We start from the raw sequence: 11,751 nt of genomic DNA, 5'->3' as shown, positions 1-11,751 counted from the left end.
TCGAAGTCAAACTCTCTTATTTAGTGGCGATCTACACGAACCGCTACAGGCGATCTTATCGAAACATATAAGATTGTGAGGGGGCTTGATCGGGTGGGTGCGGGGAGGATGTTTCCACTGATGGGTGAGACTAGAACTAGGGGGCATAATCTAAGAATAAGGTGCTGCCCTTTCAAAACTGAGATAAGGAGAAACTTCTTCACTCAGAGGGTAGTAAATCTATGGAATTTGCTACCTCAGAGAGCTGTGGAAGCTGCGACATTAAATAAATTTAAAATGGAGATAGACAGTTTCCTAGCAGATAAGGGAATTAGGGGTTACGGGGAGAGGGCAGGGTAGTGGACGTGAGTCTAGGTTCGGATCAGCCATGATCCTATTGAATGGCGGAGCAGGCCCGAGGGGCCGTATGGCCTACTCCTGCTCCTACTTCTTATGTTCTTATGTCAGACAGGACGGTCCGGCAACGCCTCGATTTTAAACTTCTCACCCTTGTTTTCAAATCCCTCCATGGCCCTCGCGCCCCTCCCCCCCTCCCTATCTCTGTATCTCCTCCAGTCCTACAACATAGAAACATAGAAACATAGAAGATAGGAGCAGGAGTAGGCCATTCGGCCCCTCGAGCCTGCTCCGCCATTCAATGCGATCATGGCTGATCATCCAAATTCAGTACCCGGTCCCTGCTTTCTCCCCATATCCCTTGATCCCTTTAGCCTTAAGAAATATATTTAACTCCTTCTTGAATATATTTAATGAATTGGCCTCAACTGCCTTCTGTGGTAGAGAATTCCACAGGTTCACCACTCTCTGGGTGAAGAAATTCCTCCTCATCTCTGTCCTAAATGGCTTACCCCTTATCCTTAGACTGTGACCCCTGGTTCTGGACTCCCCGACCATCAGGAACAGCCTTCCTGCATAAGAACATAAGAAATAGGAGCAGGAGTAGGCCAATCGGCCCCTCGAGCCTGCTCCGCCATTCAATAAGATCATGGCTGATCTGATCCTAACCACCAATCCACTATCACAGAACCATCTCCTGAATCTAACAGAATTAGACACACGAAATAGGAGCAGGACCAGGCTACACGGCCCCTGGGCCCGCTCCACTACCCACAGGGCCATGACCGATCCGAACCTAGACTCATGTCCAAATTCCTGCCCGCTCCCCGTAACCCTTAATTCCCTTTACTTCTAGGAAACTGTCTATTTCTGTTTTAAATTTATTTAATGATGTAGCTTCTACAGCTTTTTGGGGCAGCAAATTCCATGGACCTACCACCCTCTGAGTGAAGTAGTTCCTCCTCATCTCAGTTTTGAAAGAGCAGCCCCTTATTCTAAGACTATGCCCCCTAGTTTCACCCATCATCGGGAACATCCTCCCCGCATCCACCCGATCCAACCCCTTCACAATCTTATATGTTTCAATAAGATCGCCTCTCATTCTTCTGAACTCCAATGAGTAGAGTCCCAATCTACTCAGCCTCTCCTCATATGTCCATCCCCTCATCCCTGGGATTAACCGAGTGAACCTTCTTTGTACTGACTCAAGAGCAAGTATGTCTTTTCTTAAGTATGGACACCAAACCTGTATGCAGTATTCCAGGTGCGGTCTCACCAATACCTTGTACAACTGAAGCAATACCTCCCTATTTTTATATTCTATCCCCCTAGCAATGAAGGCCAACATTCCATTGGCCTTCTTAATCACTTGCTGCACCTGCATACTAACCTTTTGAGTTTCGTGCACCAGGACCCCCAGATCCCTTTGTACTTCAGTACTTTCCAGTTTCTTGCCATTAAGATGATAACTTGCTCTACGATTTTTCCTGCCAAAGTGCATAAGCTCACACTTTCCAGTATTGTATTCCATCTGCCAAATCTCTGCCCACTTACTTAGCCTGTCTATGTCCCCTTGTAGGTTTTTTATGTCCTCCTCACTCACTACTTTCCCTCCCATCTTAGTATCATCTGCAAAATTTGATATGTTACACTCGGTCCCCTCCTCCAAATCGTTAATATAGGTTGTAAAGAGTTGGGGACCCAGCACTGACCCCTGTGGAACACCACTAGTTACTGATTGCCAGTCCGAGAATGAACCATTTATCCCAACTCTCTGCCTTCTGTTAGATAGCCAATCCTCTATCCATGCCAGAATATTACCCCCAATCCTGTGATTTTTTATCTTAAGCAATAATCTTTTGTGTGGCACCTTGTCAAATGCCTTTTGGAAGTCTAAATACACTGCATCCACTGGTTCCCCTTTATCCACCCTATATGTTACTTCCTCAAAGAACTCCAGCAAATTTGTCAACCGTGACATCCCCTTCATAAAACCATGCTGACTTTGTCCTATTAAATTATGATTATCCAAATGTCCTGTTACTGTCTCCTTAATAATGGACTCCAATATTTTACCTACCACAGATGTTAGGCTAACTGGTCTATAGTTTCCAGCCTTCTGTCTACTGCCCTTTTTAAATAAGGGCGTTACATTAGCAGTTTTCCAGTCTGCCGGGACCTTTGCTGAGTCCAGGGAGTTTTGGAAAATTATTACCAATGCATCCACAATCCCTACCGCCACTTCCCTCAAGACTCTAGGATGTAAGCCATCAGATCCAGGTGATTTATCCGCCTTGAGTCCCATTATTTTACCGAGTACCACTTCCTTAGTGATTTTGATCGTGTTTAGCTCCTCCCCCCCCATAGCCCCCTGTTTGTCCAGTGTTGGGATATTCTTAGTGTCTTCTACTGTAAAGACTGATACAAAATATTCATTCAGTGTTTTTGCCATCTCCATATTTCCCACCATTAATTTCCCGGTCTCATCCTCTAAGGGACCAACATTTACTTTAGCCACCCTTTTTCTTTTTATATAACTATAAAAACTCTTACTATCTGTTTTTATATTTTTTGCTAATTTACTTTCATAATCTATCTTCCCTTTCTTAATCAATCTTTTTGTTATTTTTTGCTGTCTTTTAAAGTTTTCCCAATCCTCTATCCTCCCACTAGATTTGGCTACCTTATATGCCCTTGTTTTTAGTCGAATACTATCCTTAATTTCTTTACTTAGCCACGGATGGCTGTCTTTTCTTTTACACCCTTTTCTTCTCAGTGGAATATATATTTTTTGGAAGTTGTAAAATAACTCCTTAAATGTACACCACTGATCATGTATCGTCTTACCCTTTAATCTATTTTCCCAATCCACTCTACTCAATTCCGCTCTCATACCTTCATAGTCTCCTTTATTCAAGCTTAGCATGCTTGTTTGAGATCCAACCTTCTCACCCTCTAATTGAATATGGAATTCAACCATGTTATGGTCAGTCATTCCAAGGGGATCCTTTACTCGGACATTTTTAATTAATCCTGTCTCGTTACACAGGACCAGATCTAAGGTTGCTTGCCCCCTGGCCGGTTCAGTTACATACTGCTCAAGAAACCCATCCCTAATACACTCAATGAACTCATCCTCAAGGCAGCCCTGCCCAATTTGATTTGTCCAATTAATATGATAGTTAAAATCCCCCATAATTATAGATGTTCCCTTATTACAAGCCTCAACTATTTCCTGATTGATACTCCGTCCAACAGAGTTGCCACTGTTCGGAGGCCTCTAGACTACACCCACTAGTGTTTTTTTCCCCTTATTATTCCTTACCTCCACCCAAACTGTTTCATTATCCTGATCTTTTGACCCAATATCATTTCTCTGTATTACAGTGATTCCTTCCTTTATTAACATAGCCACCCCACCTCCCCTTCCTTCCTGCCTGTCCTTCCTGATCGTTAAATAACCTGGTATGTTTAATTCCCAGGCATTGTCACCCTGCAGCCATGTTTCTGTAATGGCCACAAGATCATACCCATATGTAGTTATTTGTGCCATTAACTCGTCTATTTTGTTACGAATGCTACGTGCATTCAGATAGAGAACTTTCAAAGATGTTTTGTGACACTTAGTTCCTGCTTTTGCCCTTTTTATTACTTTACCTTTTACTCCATACCTTCTGCCCCTTCCTGACACGCTCTGGTTTTTAATTTCCCCACTGCTACCTAAGTCTATGACCTTTTCTGTTGTCATTTTTATTATTTGCTCTCTAAGATCCTCCCCCCCACTAGTTAGTTTAAAGCCCTCTCTACAGCCCTAGTTATATGATCCGCCAGGACTCTAGTCCCAGCACTGGCCAAGTGAAGCCCGTCCCAACGGAACAGCTCCCTCCTGCCCCAGTACTGGTGCCAGTGTCCCAGGAAGCAAAACCCATTTCTCCCACACCAGTCTTTGAGCCACGCATTTAACTCTCTAATTTTATTTGTCCTAGCCAAATTCGCTCGTGGCTCAGGTAATAATCCAGAGATTATTACCCTTGTGGTTCTGTTTTTTAATTTGGCCCCTAGCTACTCAAACTCCCTCAGCAGAACCTCCTTCCTTGTCCTATCTATGTTGTTGGTACCAACATGGAGCACGACAACTGGATCCTCCCCCTCCCACTCCAAGTTTCTCTCCAGTCCAGAGGAGATGTCCTTAACCCTGGCACCGGGCAGGCAACACAGCCTTCGGGACTCTCGCTCTCGGCTGCAGAGAACTCTATCTATCCCCCTAACGAGGGGGATAGAGAGAGGAGAGGTTGGAATGCCAAAGGCATTGAATATATTTAAGAGGGAGATAGATAGATTTCTAGACACAAAAGGCATCAGGGGGTATGGGGAGAGAGCGGGAATATGGTATTGAGATAGAGGGTCAGCCATGGTCGTATTGAATGGCGGAGCAGGCTCGAAGGGCCGAATGGCCGACTCCTGCTCCTGTTTTTCTATGTTTCTAACTCTCTTGTTTTCTATCCTTTAGACAATTTTTGTATTGGTGCTGCTACGGCCCCCCTTTTATCCCATGGGCTTGTTAGCAAAATCGAAGCCCATTATGTGTGGCACTTTATCAAATGTCCACATACATAACATCAACTGCACTGCCCTCATCCGCCCTCTCTGTTACCTCATCAGAAAACTCGGGTTTGTCAAACACGATTTGCCTTCAACAAATCCGTGCCGGCTCTCCTTTATTAGTCCATGCTTGATTTAAAAAAAAATATTGATTCATTCATTTATTGCCCATCCCTAATTGCCTGAGTGACTCGCTAGGCCATTTCAGAGGGCAGTTAAGAGACAACCACATTGCTGTGGGTCTGGAGTCACATGCCGGCCAGACCGGGTAAGGGCGGCAGATTTCCCTCCCTAAAGGACATTGGTGAACGGTAGTTTCATGGTCACCCCATTACTGATACTAGCTTTTTATTCCAGGTTTATTTAATTAACTGAATTTAAATTTCTCTCGCTGCCATGGTGGGATTTGAACTCTTGTCGCTGGATTACTAGTCCAGTGATATTACCACTATGCTGGGAGTGGGCCTTTGGCGTAGCGGTAGCATCCCCGCCGCTGGGCCAGAAGGCGTAGGGTTTCGAACCCCGCTCCAGACAGTCCCAGCAAGTGGAGTCGGAGCTCCGGCTCTAAATTCTGGGTTGACATCTAGCGGGATACTTGCGTCCGTGGGTGTGGGTGGCCCCCCCGCCCCCCCCCCCTTCGTATGGGTTGTGGGAGCCCGTAAAACCCTCCCGCCATAGGACTAACCACCCTAATGGCTGGTACAAAGATGGTTACGGTCACGGAAGGAGCGTTAATCGCGGCCAGAAATTCTTCCACCACTTCATACAGTTCCCCAAAGGGAGCAGTGTGAAGACACGTACGACGACGACCACTATGCTACCGTTGTCGAAGTGGCTGTTAATTTTCTCCCAGATTATTGTTTCTAAAAGCTTCCCCCATCACCGATGTTAAACTGACCGGCCTGTAGTTGCCGGGTTTGTCCCGCTCCCCGTTTTTGAACAAGGGTGTAACATTTGCAATCCTCCATTCCTCTGCAATCGCCCCTGTATCGGTGGAGGATTGGGAGATTGTGGCCAGAACCTCCGCAATTTCGACCCTATCTTCCCTCGGCAACTTCGGATGCATCCCATCCGGGCCGGGTGACTTATCCACTTCAAGTACTGCCAGCCTTTCTAGTACGTAAGAAATCGGAGCTGGGGTCGGCCATTTGGCCCTTCGAGCCTGCTCCGCCATACATCAAGATCATGGCTGATCTTCGACCGTATCTCCATCTATCCCCATATCCCTGTAATTCCCTTCGTTCCCAAAGATCTATCGATCTCAGTCTTGAATATACTCAACGACGGAGCCTCCACGCCCCCTGGAGTAGAGAATTCCAAAGAGTCACCACCCTCTGAGTGAAGACATTCCTCCTCTTAATCTATTTTTATCTCAACAACCTCCTCATTTAACATAGAAACATAGAAGATAGGAGCAGGAGTAGGCCATTCGACCCCTCGAGCCTGCTCCGCCATTCAATGAGATCATGGCTGATCATCCAAACTCAGTACCCTGTCCCTGCCTTCTCCCCATATCCCTTGATCCCTTTAGCCTTAAGAAATATATCTAACCCCTTCTTGAATATATTTAATGAATTGGCCTCTACTGCCTTCTGTGGTAGAGAATTCCACAGGTTCACCACTCTCTGGGTGAAGAAATTCCTCCTCATCTCTGTCCTAAATGGCTTACCCCTTATCCTTAGACTGTGACCCCTGGTTCTGGACTCCCCCGCCATCAGGAACATCCTTCCAGCATCTAGTCTGTCTAGCCCTGTTAGAATTTTATAAGTTTCAATGAGATCCCCTCTCATTCTTCAAAACTCCAGCGAGTATAAGCCCAATCGACCCAATCTCTCCTCATACGTCATTCCTGCCATCCCAGGTATCAGTCTGGTGAATCTTCGCTGCACTCCCTCCATGGCAAGAACATCCCTCCTCAGATAAGGACATCCTTCCTCAGCAAAGTCCTCTTCCTTGGTAAACACCGATGTAAAGTACAGGAAACTTCGCGATATCCGGCACCGACGGGACCGAGCTGCTACCGTTAGATCAAAACTTCCGGATAGACCAGCGCTAATGTTGAAGGAGACGGAGGTTTTCATCTCCGTATCTGACAACAAACACTGTTGCTTAGCAACAGCTTGTAAACACTCGGCCCGTACCTTGGAAGCGTCTCTGAAGCTGTTGCTAAGCTACAGAGACGCTTTCCACAGTCTGACTGTTTAAAAAAAATGCTAGGGGAAGAAAAAAAACCTAACAAAACGGCTGCTGATTTCTGCCGTTAGATCGAGGTTTCTGGACATACAACCTCCGGATAAACCAAAGTTTGCTGTACTCATTTAGTTCCTCAGCCATGCCTTCTGCCTTCGTCATCTAGGGGGCTCTGGCTTTGGTTGCCCTCCCTTTCTCCCTGGTGGGAATGTACCTAGACTGTACCCAAACCATCTAGTGACTAGTGGGGTACCGCAAGGATCGGTCCTAGGACCCCAGCTGTTCACAATATATATTAATGGTCTGGACGAAGGAATTGGATGTAATATCTCCAAATTTGCAGACGACACAAAGCTGGGCGGGAGGGTAAGCTGCGAGGAGGATGTCGGGAAACTCCAGTACGATTTGGACAGATTGGGTGATTGGGCAGAAACATGGCAGATGCACTACAATGTGGATAAATGTGAGGTTATCCACTTTGGTGGCAAAAACAGGAAGGCAGATTATTATTTGAATGGCAATAGATTGGGAGAAGGGGAAGTGCAAAGAGACCTGGGTGTTCTTGTGCACCAGTCGCTGAAGGTAAGCACGCAGGTGCAGCAGGCGGTTAAGAAGGTAAATGGTATGTTGGCCTTCGTAGCAAGAGGGTTCGAGTACAAGAACAAGGATGTCTTGCTACAGTTGTACAGGGCCTTGGTGAGACCGCACCTTGAGTATTGTGTGCAGTTTTGGTCACCTTATCTGAGGAAGGACGTTCTTGCCATGGAGGGAGTGCAGCGCTGATTCACCAGGCTGATACCTGGGATGGCAGGAATGACGTATGAGGAGAGATTGTGTCGATTGGGCTTATACTCACTGGAGTTCAGAAGATTGAGAGGGGATCTCATTGAAACCTGTAAAATTCTGTCAGGTCTGGACAGACTAGATGCAGGAAGGATGTTTCTGATGGCCGGGGAGTCCAGAACCAGGGGTCATAGTCTAAGGATAAGGGGTAAGCCATTTAGGACTGAAATGAGGAGGAATTTCTTCACCCAGAGAGTGGTGAACCTGTGGAATTCTCTGCTACAGAGGGCGGTGGAGGCCAGTTCATTAAATATATTCAAGAAAGAGTTGGATATATTTCTTGAGGCTAAAGGGATCAAGTGATATGGGGAGAAGGCAGGGACAGGGTACTGAATTTGGATGATCAGCCATGATCACATTGAATGGCAGAGCAGGCTCGAGGGGCCGAATGGCCTACTCCTGCTCCTATCTTCTATGTTTCTATGTTTCTATCTCCTCTTCAAAGGCCGCCGGTTGCTCCATTACATTTCTGCCCGCCAGTCTTTTGACTCCAATTTAACTGGGCCAGATCCCTCCTCAATTTGCCGATTGCTCCTTGTCCTTCTCCGTAACTAATCTAAACCTTATGATGCTATGATCACTATTCCCACGATCCCGAGAATATCTCGCAGAAGTCCACTCTTGCCCTGACACATCAGCACCTCTCCCAGTCACGCCACCACTGGGATACTGAACTCTCTCTCGTTCATCGATTCAGACAACACACGGCACCAGGAGCAGCTACAAATGCTTTTATTACTGAATATCAGGAAAAGTACAGGCATCGAGAGGGTCACTGATAGAATCACGGAGCCCGTCCGGGATCGCAGACAGTCGGTTTCTGTGCATCCGGGATCACGGTGAAATCGGCGCTCCCGGCCTCAGTTTATCCGGGATCACGGTGAAATCAGCACTCCCGGTCTCAGTTTATCCGGGATCACGGTGAAATCGGCGCTCCTGGCCTCAGTTTATCCGGGATCACGGTGAAATCAGCACTCCCGGTCTCAGTTTATCCGGGATCGTGGTGAAATCTGCGCCCCCCGGTCTCCGGGATCGGGGGAATCAGTGTTCCCGGTCTCAGTTTATCCGGGATCACGGGGGAATCTACACTCCCGGTCTCCATGTATCCGGGATCGGGGGAATCAGCGTTACCGGTCTCAGTTTATCCAGGATCAGTGCGCTCAGTCTCCGTATATCTGGGTTCAGGGGGAATCGGCACTCCCGGTCCGTGTGTATCCGGGTTCAGCGGGAATCGGTGTTCCCGGTCTGTGTGTATCCAGGATCAGTGGGGAAATCGGCGTTCCCGGTCTCCGTGTATCCGGGTTCAGGGGGAATCGGGGTTCCCGGTCTCCCAGTCTCCGGGTTCAGGGGAATCGGCAATCCCGGTCTCCGGGTATCCGGGGGAATCGGGGTTCCCGGTCTCCGGGGGAATCGGCGTTCCCGGTCTCTGGGTATCCGGGCGTCTCACTCAGGAATGTCAATGACCAGATCGTCGTCGCCATCCATTGCGTCATCGTCGCTCCCTTCGCCCGTGTCACTGAACATCTGGTGTGGGACGGTGCTGAGGATGGTGGTGGGCGGCAGCTTGGAGGAGAGCGCGGAGAGGGGGTCGGAGGCAGAGGAGAAAGACATGGCCACAGACTCCGGGTGGCTGGAGTGCAGGGGGACTCGCAGCTAGGGGGCGGGAGGGACAAGAGAGAGAGAGAGAGTGGATTAAACGGAGATATACAGTCCCGACACCCTGTACCGCGTCCCCGCTCTCCTCCCGTACCCCCGGTGCACCCCCCCCAACACCTCTCCTCTCGAACCCGCCCCTCCTCCTACCTTGGATTTCTTGGTTTTTTGTGTCTTTGCTCGCTTCTCTCGCTTCACTTTCTCACACTTGCCCGTCGACCCTCCGCCGGGCCCGGCCGCCCCGGGAGGGGGAGCACTGGAGTAGGACAAATACTCGGCGGGAAACGGGCTGAACGTGGGAGAAGTCATCTAAAAACACCAGGGAATGACACAATGTTAACAATTAGCAATAAACTTCGACCCCACCCATTAACCCCACGCGGGATAGGTCATCTAAAGTTCTCAAGATATTAAGGGGAACTGATAGGGTCGATAGAGAAAAACTATTTCCGCTGGTTGGGGATTCGAGGACCTTTAGGATTAGAGCCAGACCTTTCAGGAGTGAAATTAGGAAACATTTCTACACACAAAGGGGGGTAGAAGTTTGGAACTCTCTTCCGCAAACAGCAATTGATGCTGGGGTCAATTGTTAATTCTAAATCCAAGATTGATAGCTTTGGTTAACAGAAAAGTATTAAGGGATACGGGTCAAAGGCGGGTATCAGATCGCAGATCAGCCACGATCTCATTGAATGGCGGAACAGGCTCGAGGGGCTGAATGGCCTCCTCCTGTTCCAAAAACACCAGGGAATTCAACAAGATTAGAAGTAAACCCCAAGGGCCCCGCCCATTGACCCCGGCCCCAGCCCATTGATCCCGCCCCCCGCCCGTTAACCCCTCCTGCCCGAACACGGTGATACTCACGGAGCTGAGGTACGGGGATTGAGTCGGAGTCGGAGTCGGGGTCTGGGTGTGCGGGAACCCCAGGGCGGGCTGTAGCGAGAGAGACGACGGCGAGGGGGAGGCCGACCCGCCAAGCTGTGGACTCCTCTTCCTGGGGGAGGGAGGAGAGAAACATTGTACTGGTGTGGGATCGGATCAGGGCGTCAATCCCCAGCCCCACCCTGAGCCCCGGTCCTGGCCCCACCCCCAGTCCCACCCCCGACCCCCAGCCCCACCCCAACCCCCACCCCACCCCCCAGCCCTGGTCCGATTCCCCACCCCCAGCACAACTCCCACCCCCACCCCAATCCCCAACCCCACCCCCCCCCCCACCCGCTGCAACCTGGTGTGGTACTGAGCCCCACACGGAGCAGGAAGATCCCAGGCTCCATCCCCGGCCTGTGCTGAGCTGGCCAATCTCACACCCGGTGTGGTACTGAGCCCCACACACGGAGCAGGAAGATCCCAGGCTCCATGCCCGGCCTGTGCTGAGCTGGCCAATCTCACACCCGGTGTGGTACTGAGCCCCACACACAGGGCAGGAAGATCCCAGGCTCCACCCGCCCAGTCAGCACCTACGGGACAGGTTGTACTGAGGACTGCGGGACTTACTTCTTCACTATGGGGGTGTCCAGGAGTTTCGGACCCTCGCCCTCACTGTTCTCCGACGAGGCCGTTGCGTCTGAATCTGTGAGGAAGAGAAGGTAACGGGGTGAGTCTCAGAGGGAAATCGAATCCAGCGGGGACGTGGGCCAGAGGAGCACGGGAACAGGAGGCCGTCCAGCCCCTCGAGCCTGTTACACGGGAACAGGAGGCCGTCCAGCCCCTCAAACCTGTTACACAGGAACAGGAGGAGGCCCATTCAGCCCCTCAAACCTGTTACACGGGAACAGGAGGAGGCCCATTCAGCCCCTCGAGCCTGTTACACGGGAACAGGAGGCCGTCCAGCCCCTCAAACCTGTTACACAGGAACAGGAGGAGGCCCATTCAGCCCCTCAAACCTGTTACACGGGAACAGGAGGAGGCCCATTCAGCCCCTCGAGCCTGTTACATGGGAACAGGAGGCCGTCCAGCCCCTCAAACCTGTTACACAGGAACAGGAGGAGGCCCATTCAGCCCCTCAAACCTGTTACACGGGAACAGGAGGAGGCCCATTCAGCCCCTCGAGCCTGTTACACGGGAACAGGAGGCCGTCCAGCCCCTCAAACCTGTTACACGGGAACAGGAGGAGGCCCATTCAGCCCC

At 49.7% G+C, this 11,751-nt stretch overlaps 1 protein-coding gene across 1 annotated transcript; it reads right to left on the bottom strand.

The window, feature by feature from the left end:
* Positions 1 to 8,682: 8,682 nt before the first annotated feature.
* On the bottom strand, positions 8,683 to 11,224 carry LOC147094606 (uncharacterized). Its single transcript, XM_085974441.1, has 4 exons — positions 11,119 to 11,224; positions 10,489 to 10,618; positions 9,775 to 9,933; positions 8,683 to 9,624 (listed from the first exon to the last, which is right to left on the bottom strand). Exons 3-4 carry the CDS (start codon positions 9,931 to 9,933, stop codon positions 9,415 to 9,417), a joined length of 369 nt encoding a protein of 122 aa, XP_085830567.1. The 5' UTR covers positions 10,489 to 10,618; positions 11,119 to 11,224; the 3' UTR covers positions 8,683 to 9,414.
* Positions 11,225 to 11,751: the final 527 nt, after the last annotated feature.

Source organism: Somniosus microcephalus, unplaced genomic scaffold (genome assembly GCF_052327205.1).
Source record: "Somniosus microcephalus isolate GS21.2 unplaced genomic scaffold, FLI_Smic_1.0 unresolved_chr1, whole genome shotgun sequence".
Classification (NCBI taxonomy): Eukaryota; Metazoa; Chordata; class Chondrichthyes; order Squaliformes; family Somniosidae; genus Somniosus; species Somniosus microcephalus.
The sequence above is the reverse complement of the archived record's forward strand: the minus strand, read 5'-3'. Positions and strand labels throughout refer to the sequence as shown.

Coding starts and splice junctions, on each gene's coding strand:
- LOC147094606 (XM_085974441.1), bottom strand. CDS start 9,933: ATGACTTCTCCCACGTTCAGCCCGTTTCCCGCCGAGTATTTGTCCTAC. Junction 9,625..9,774: donor AAAAAACCAAGAAATCCAAG/GTAGGAGGAGGG, acceptor CCCGCCCCCTAG/CTGCGAGTCCCCCTGCACTC.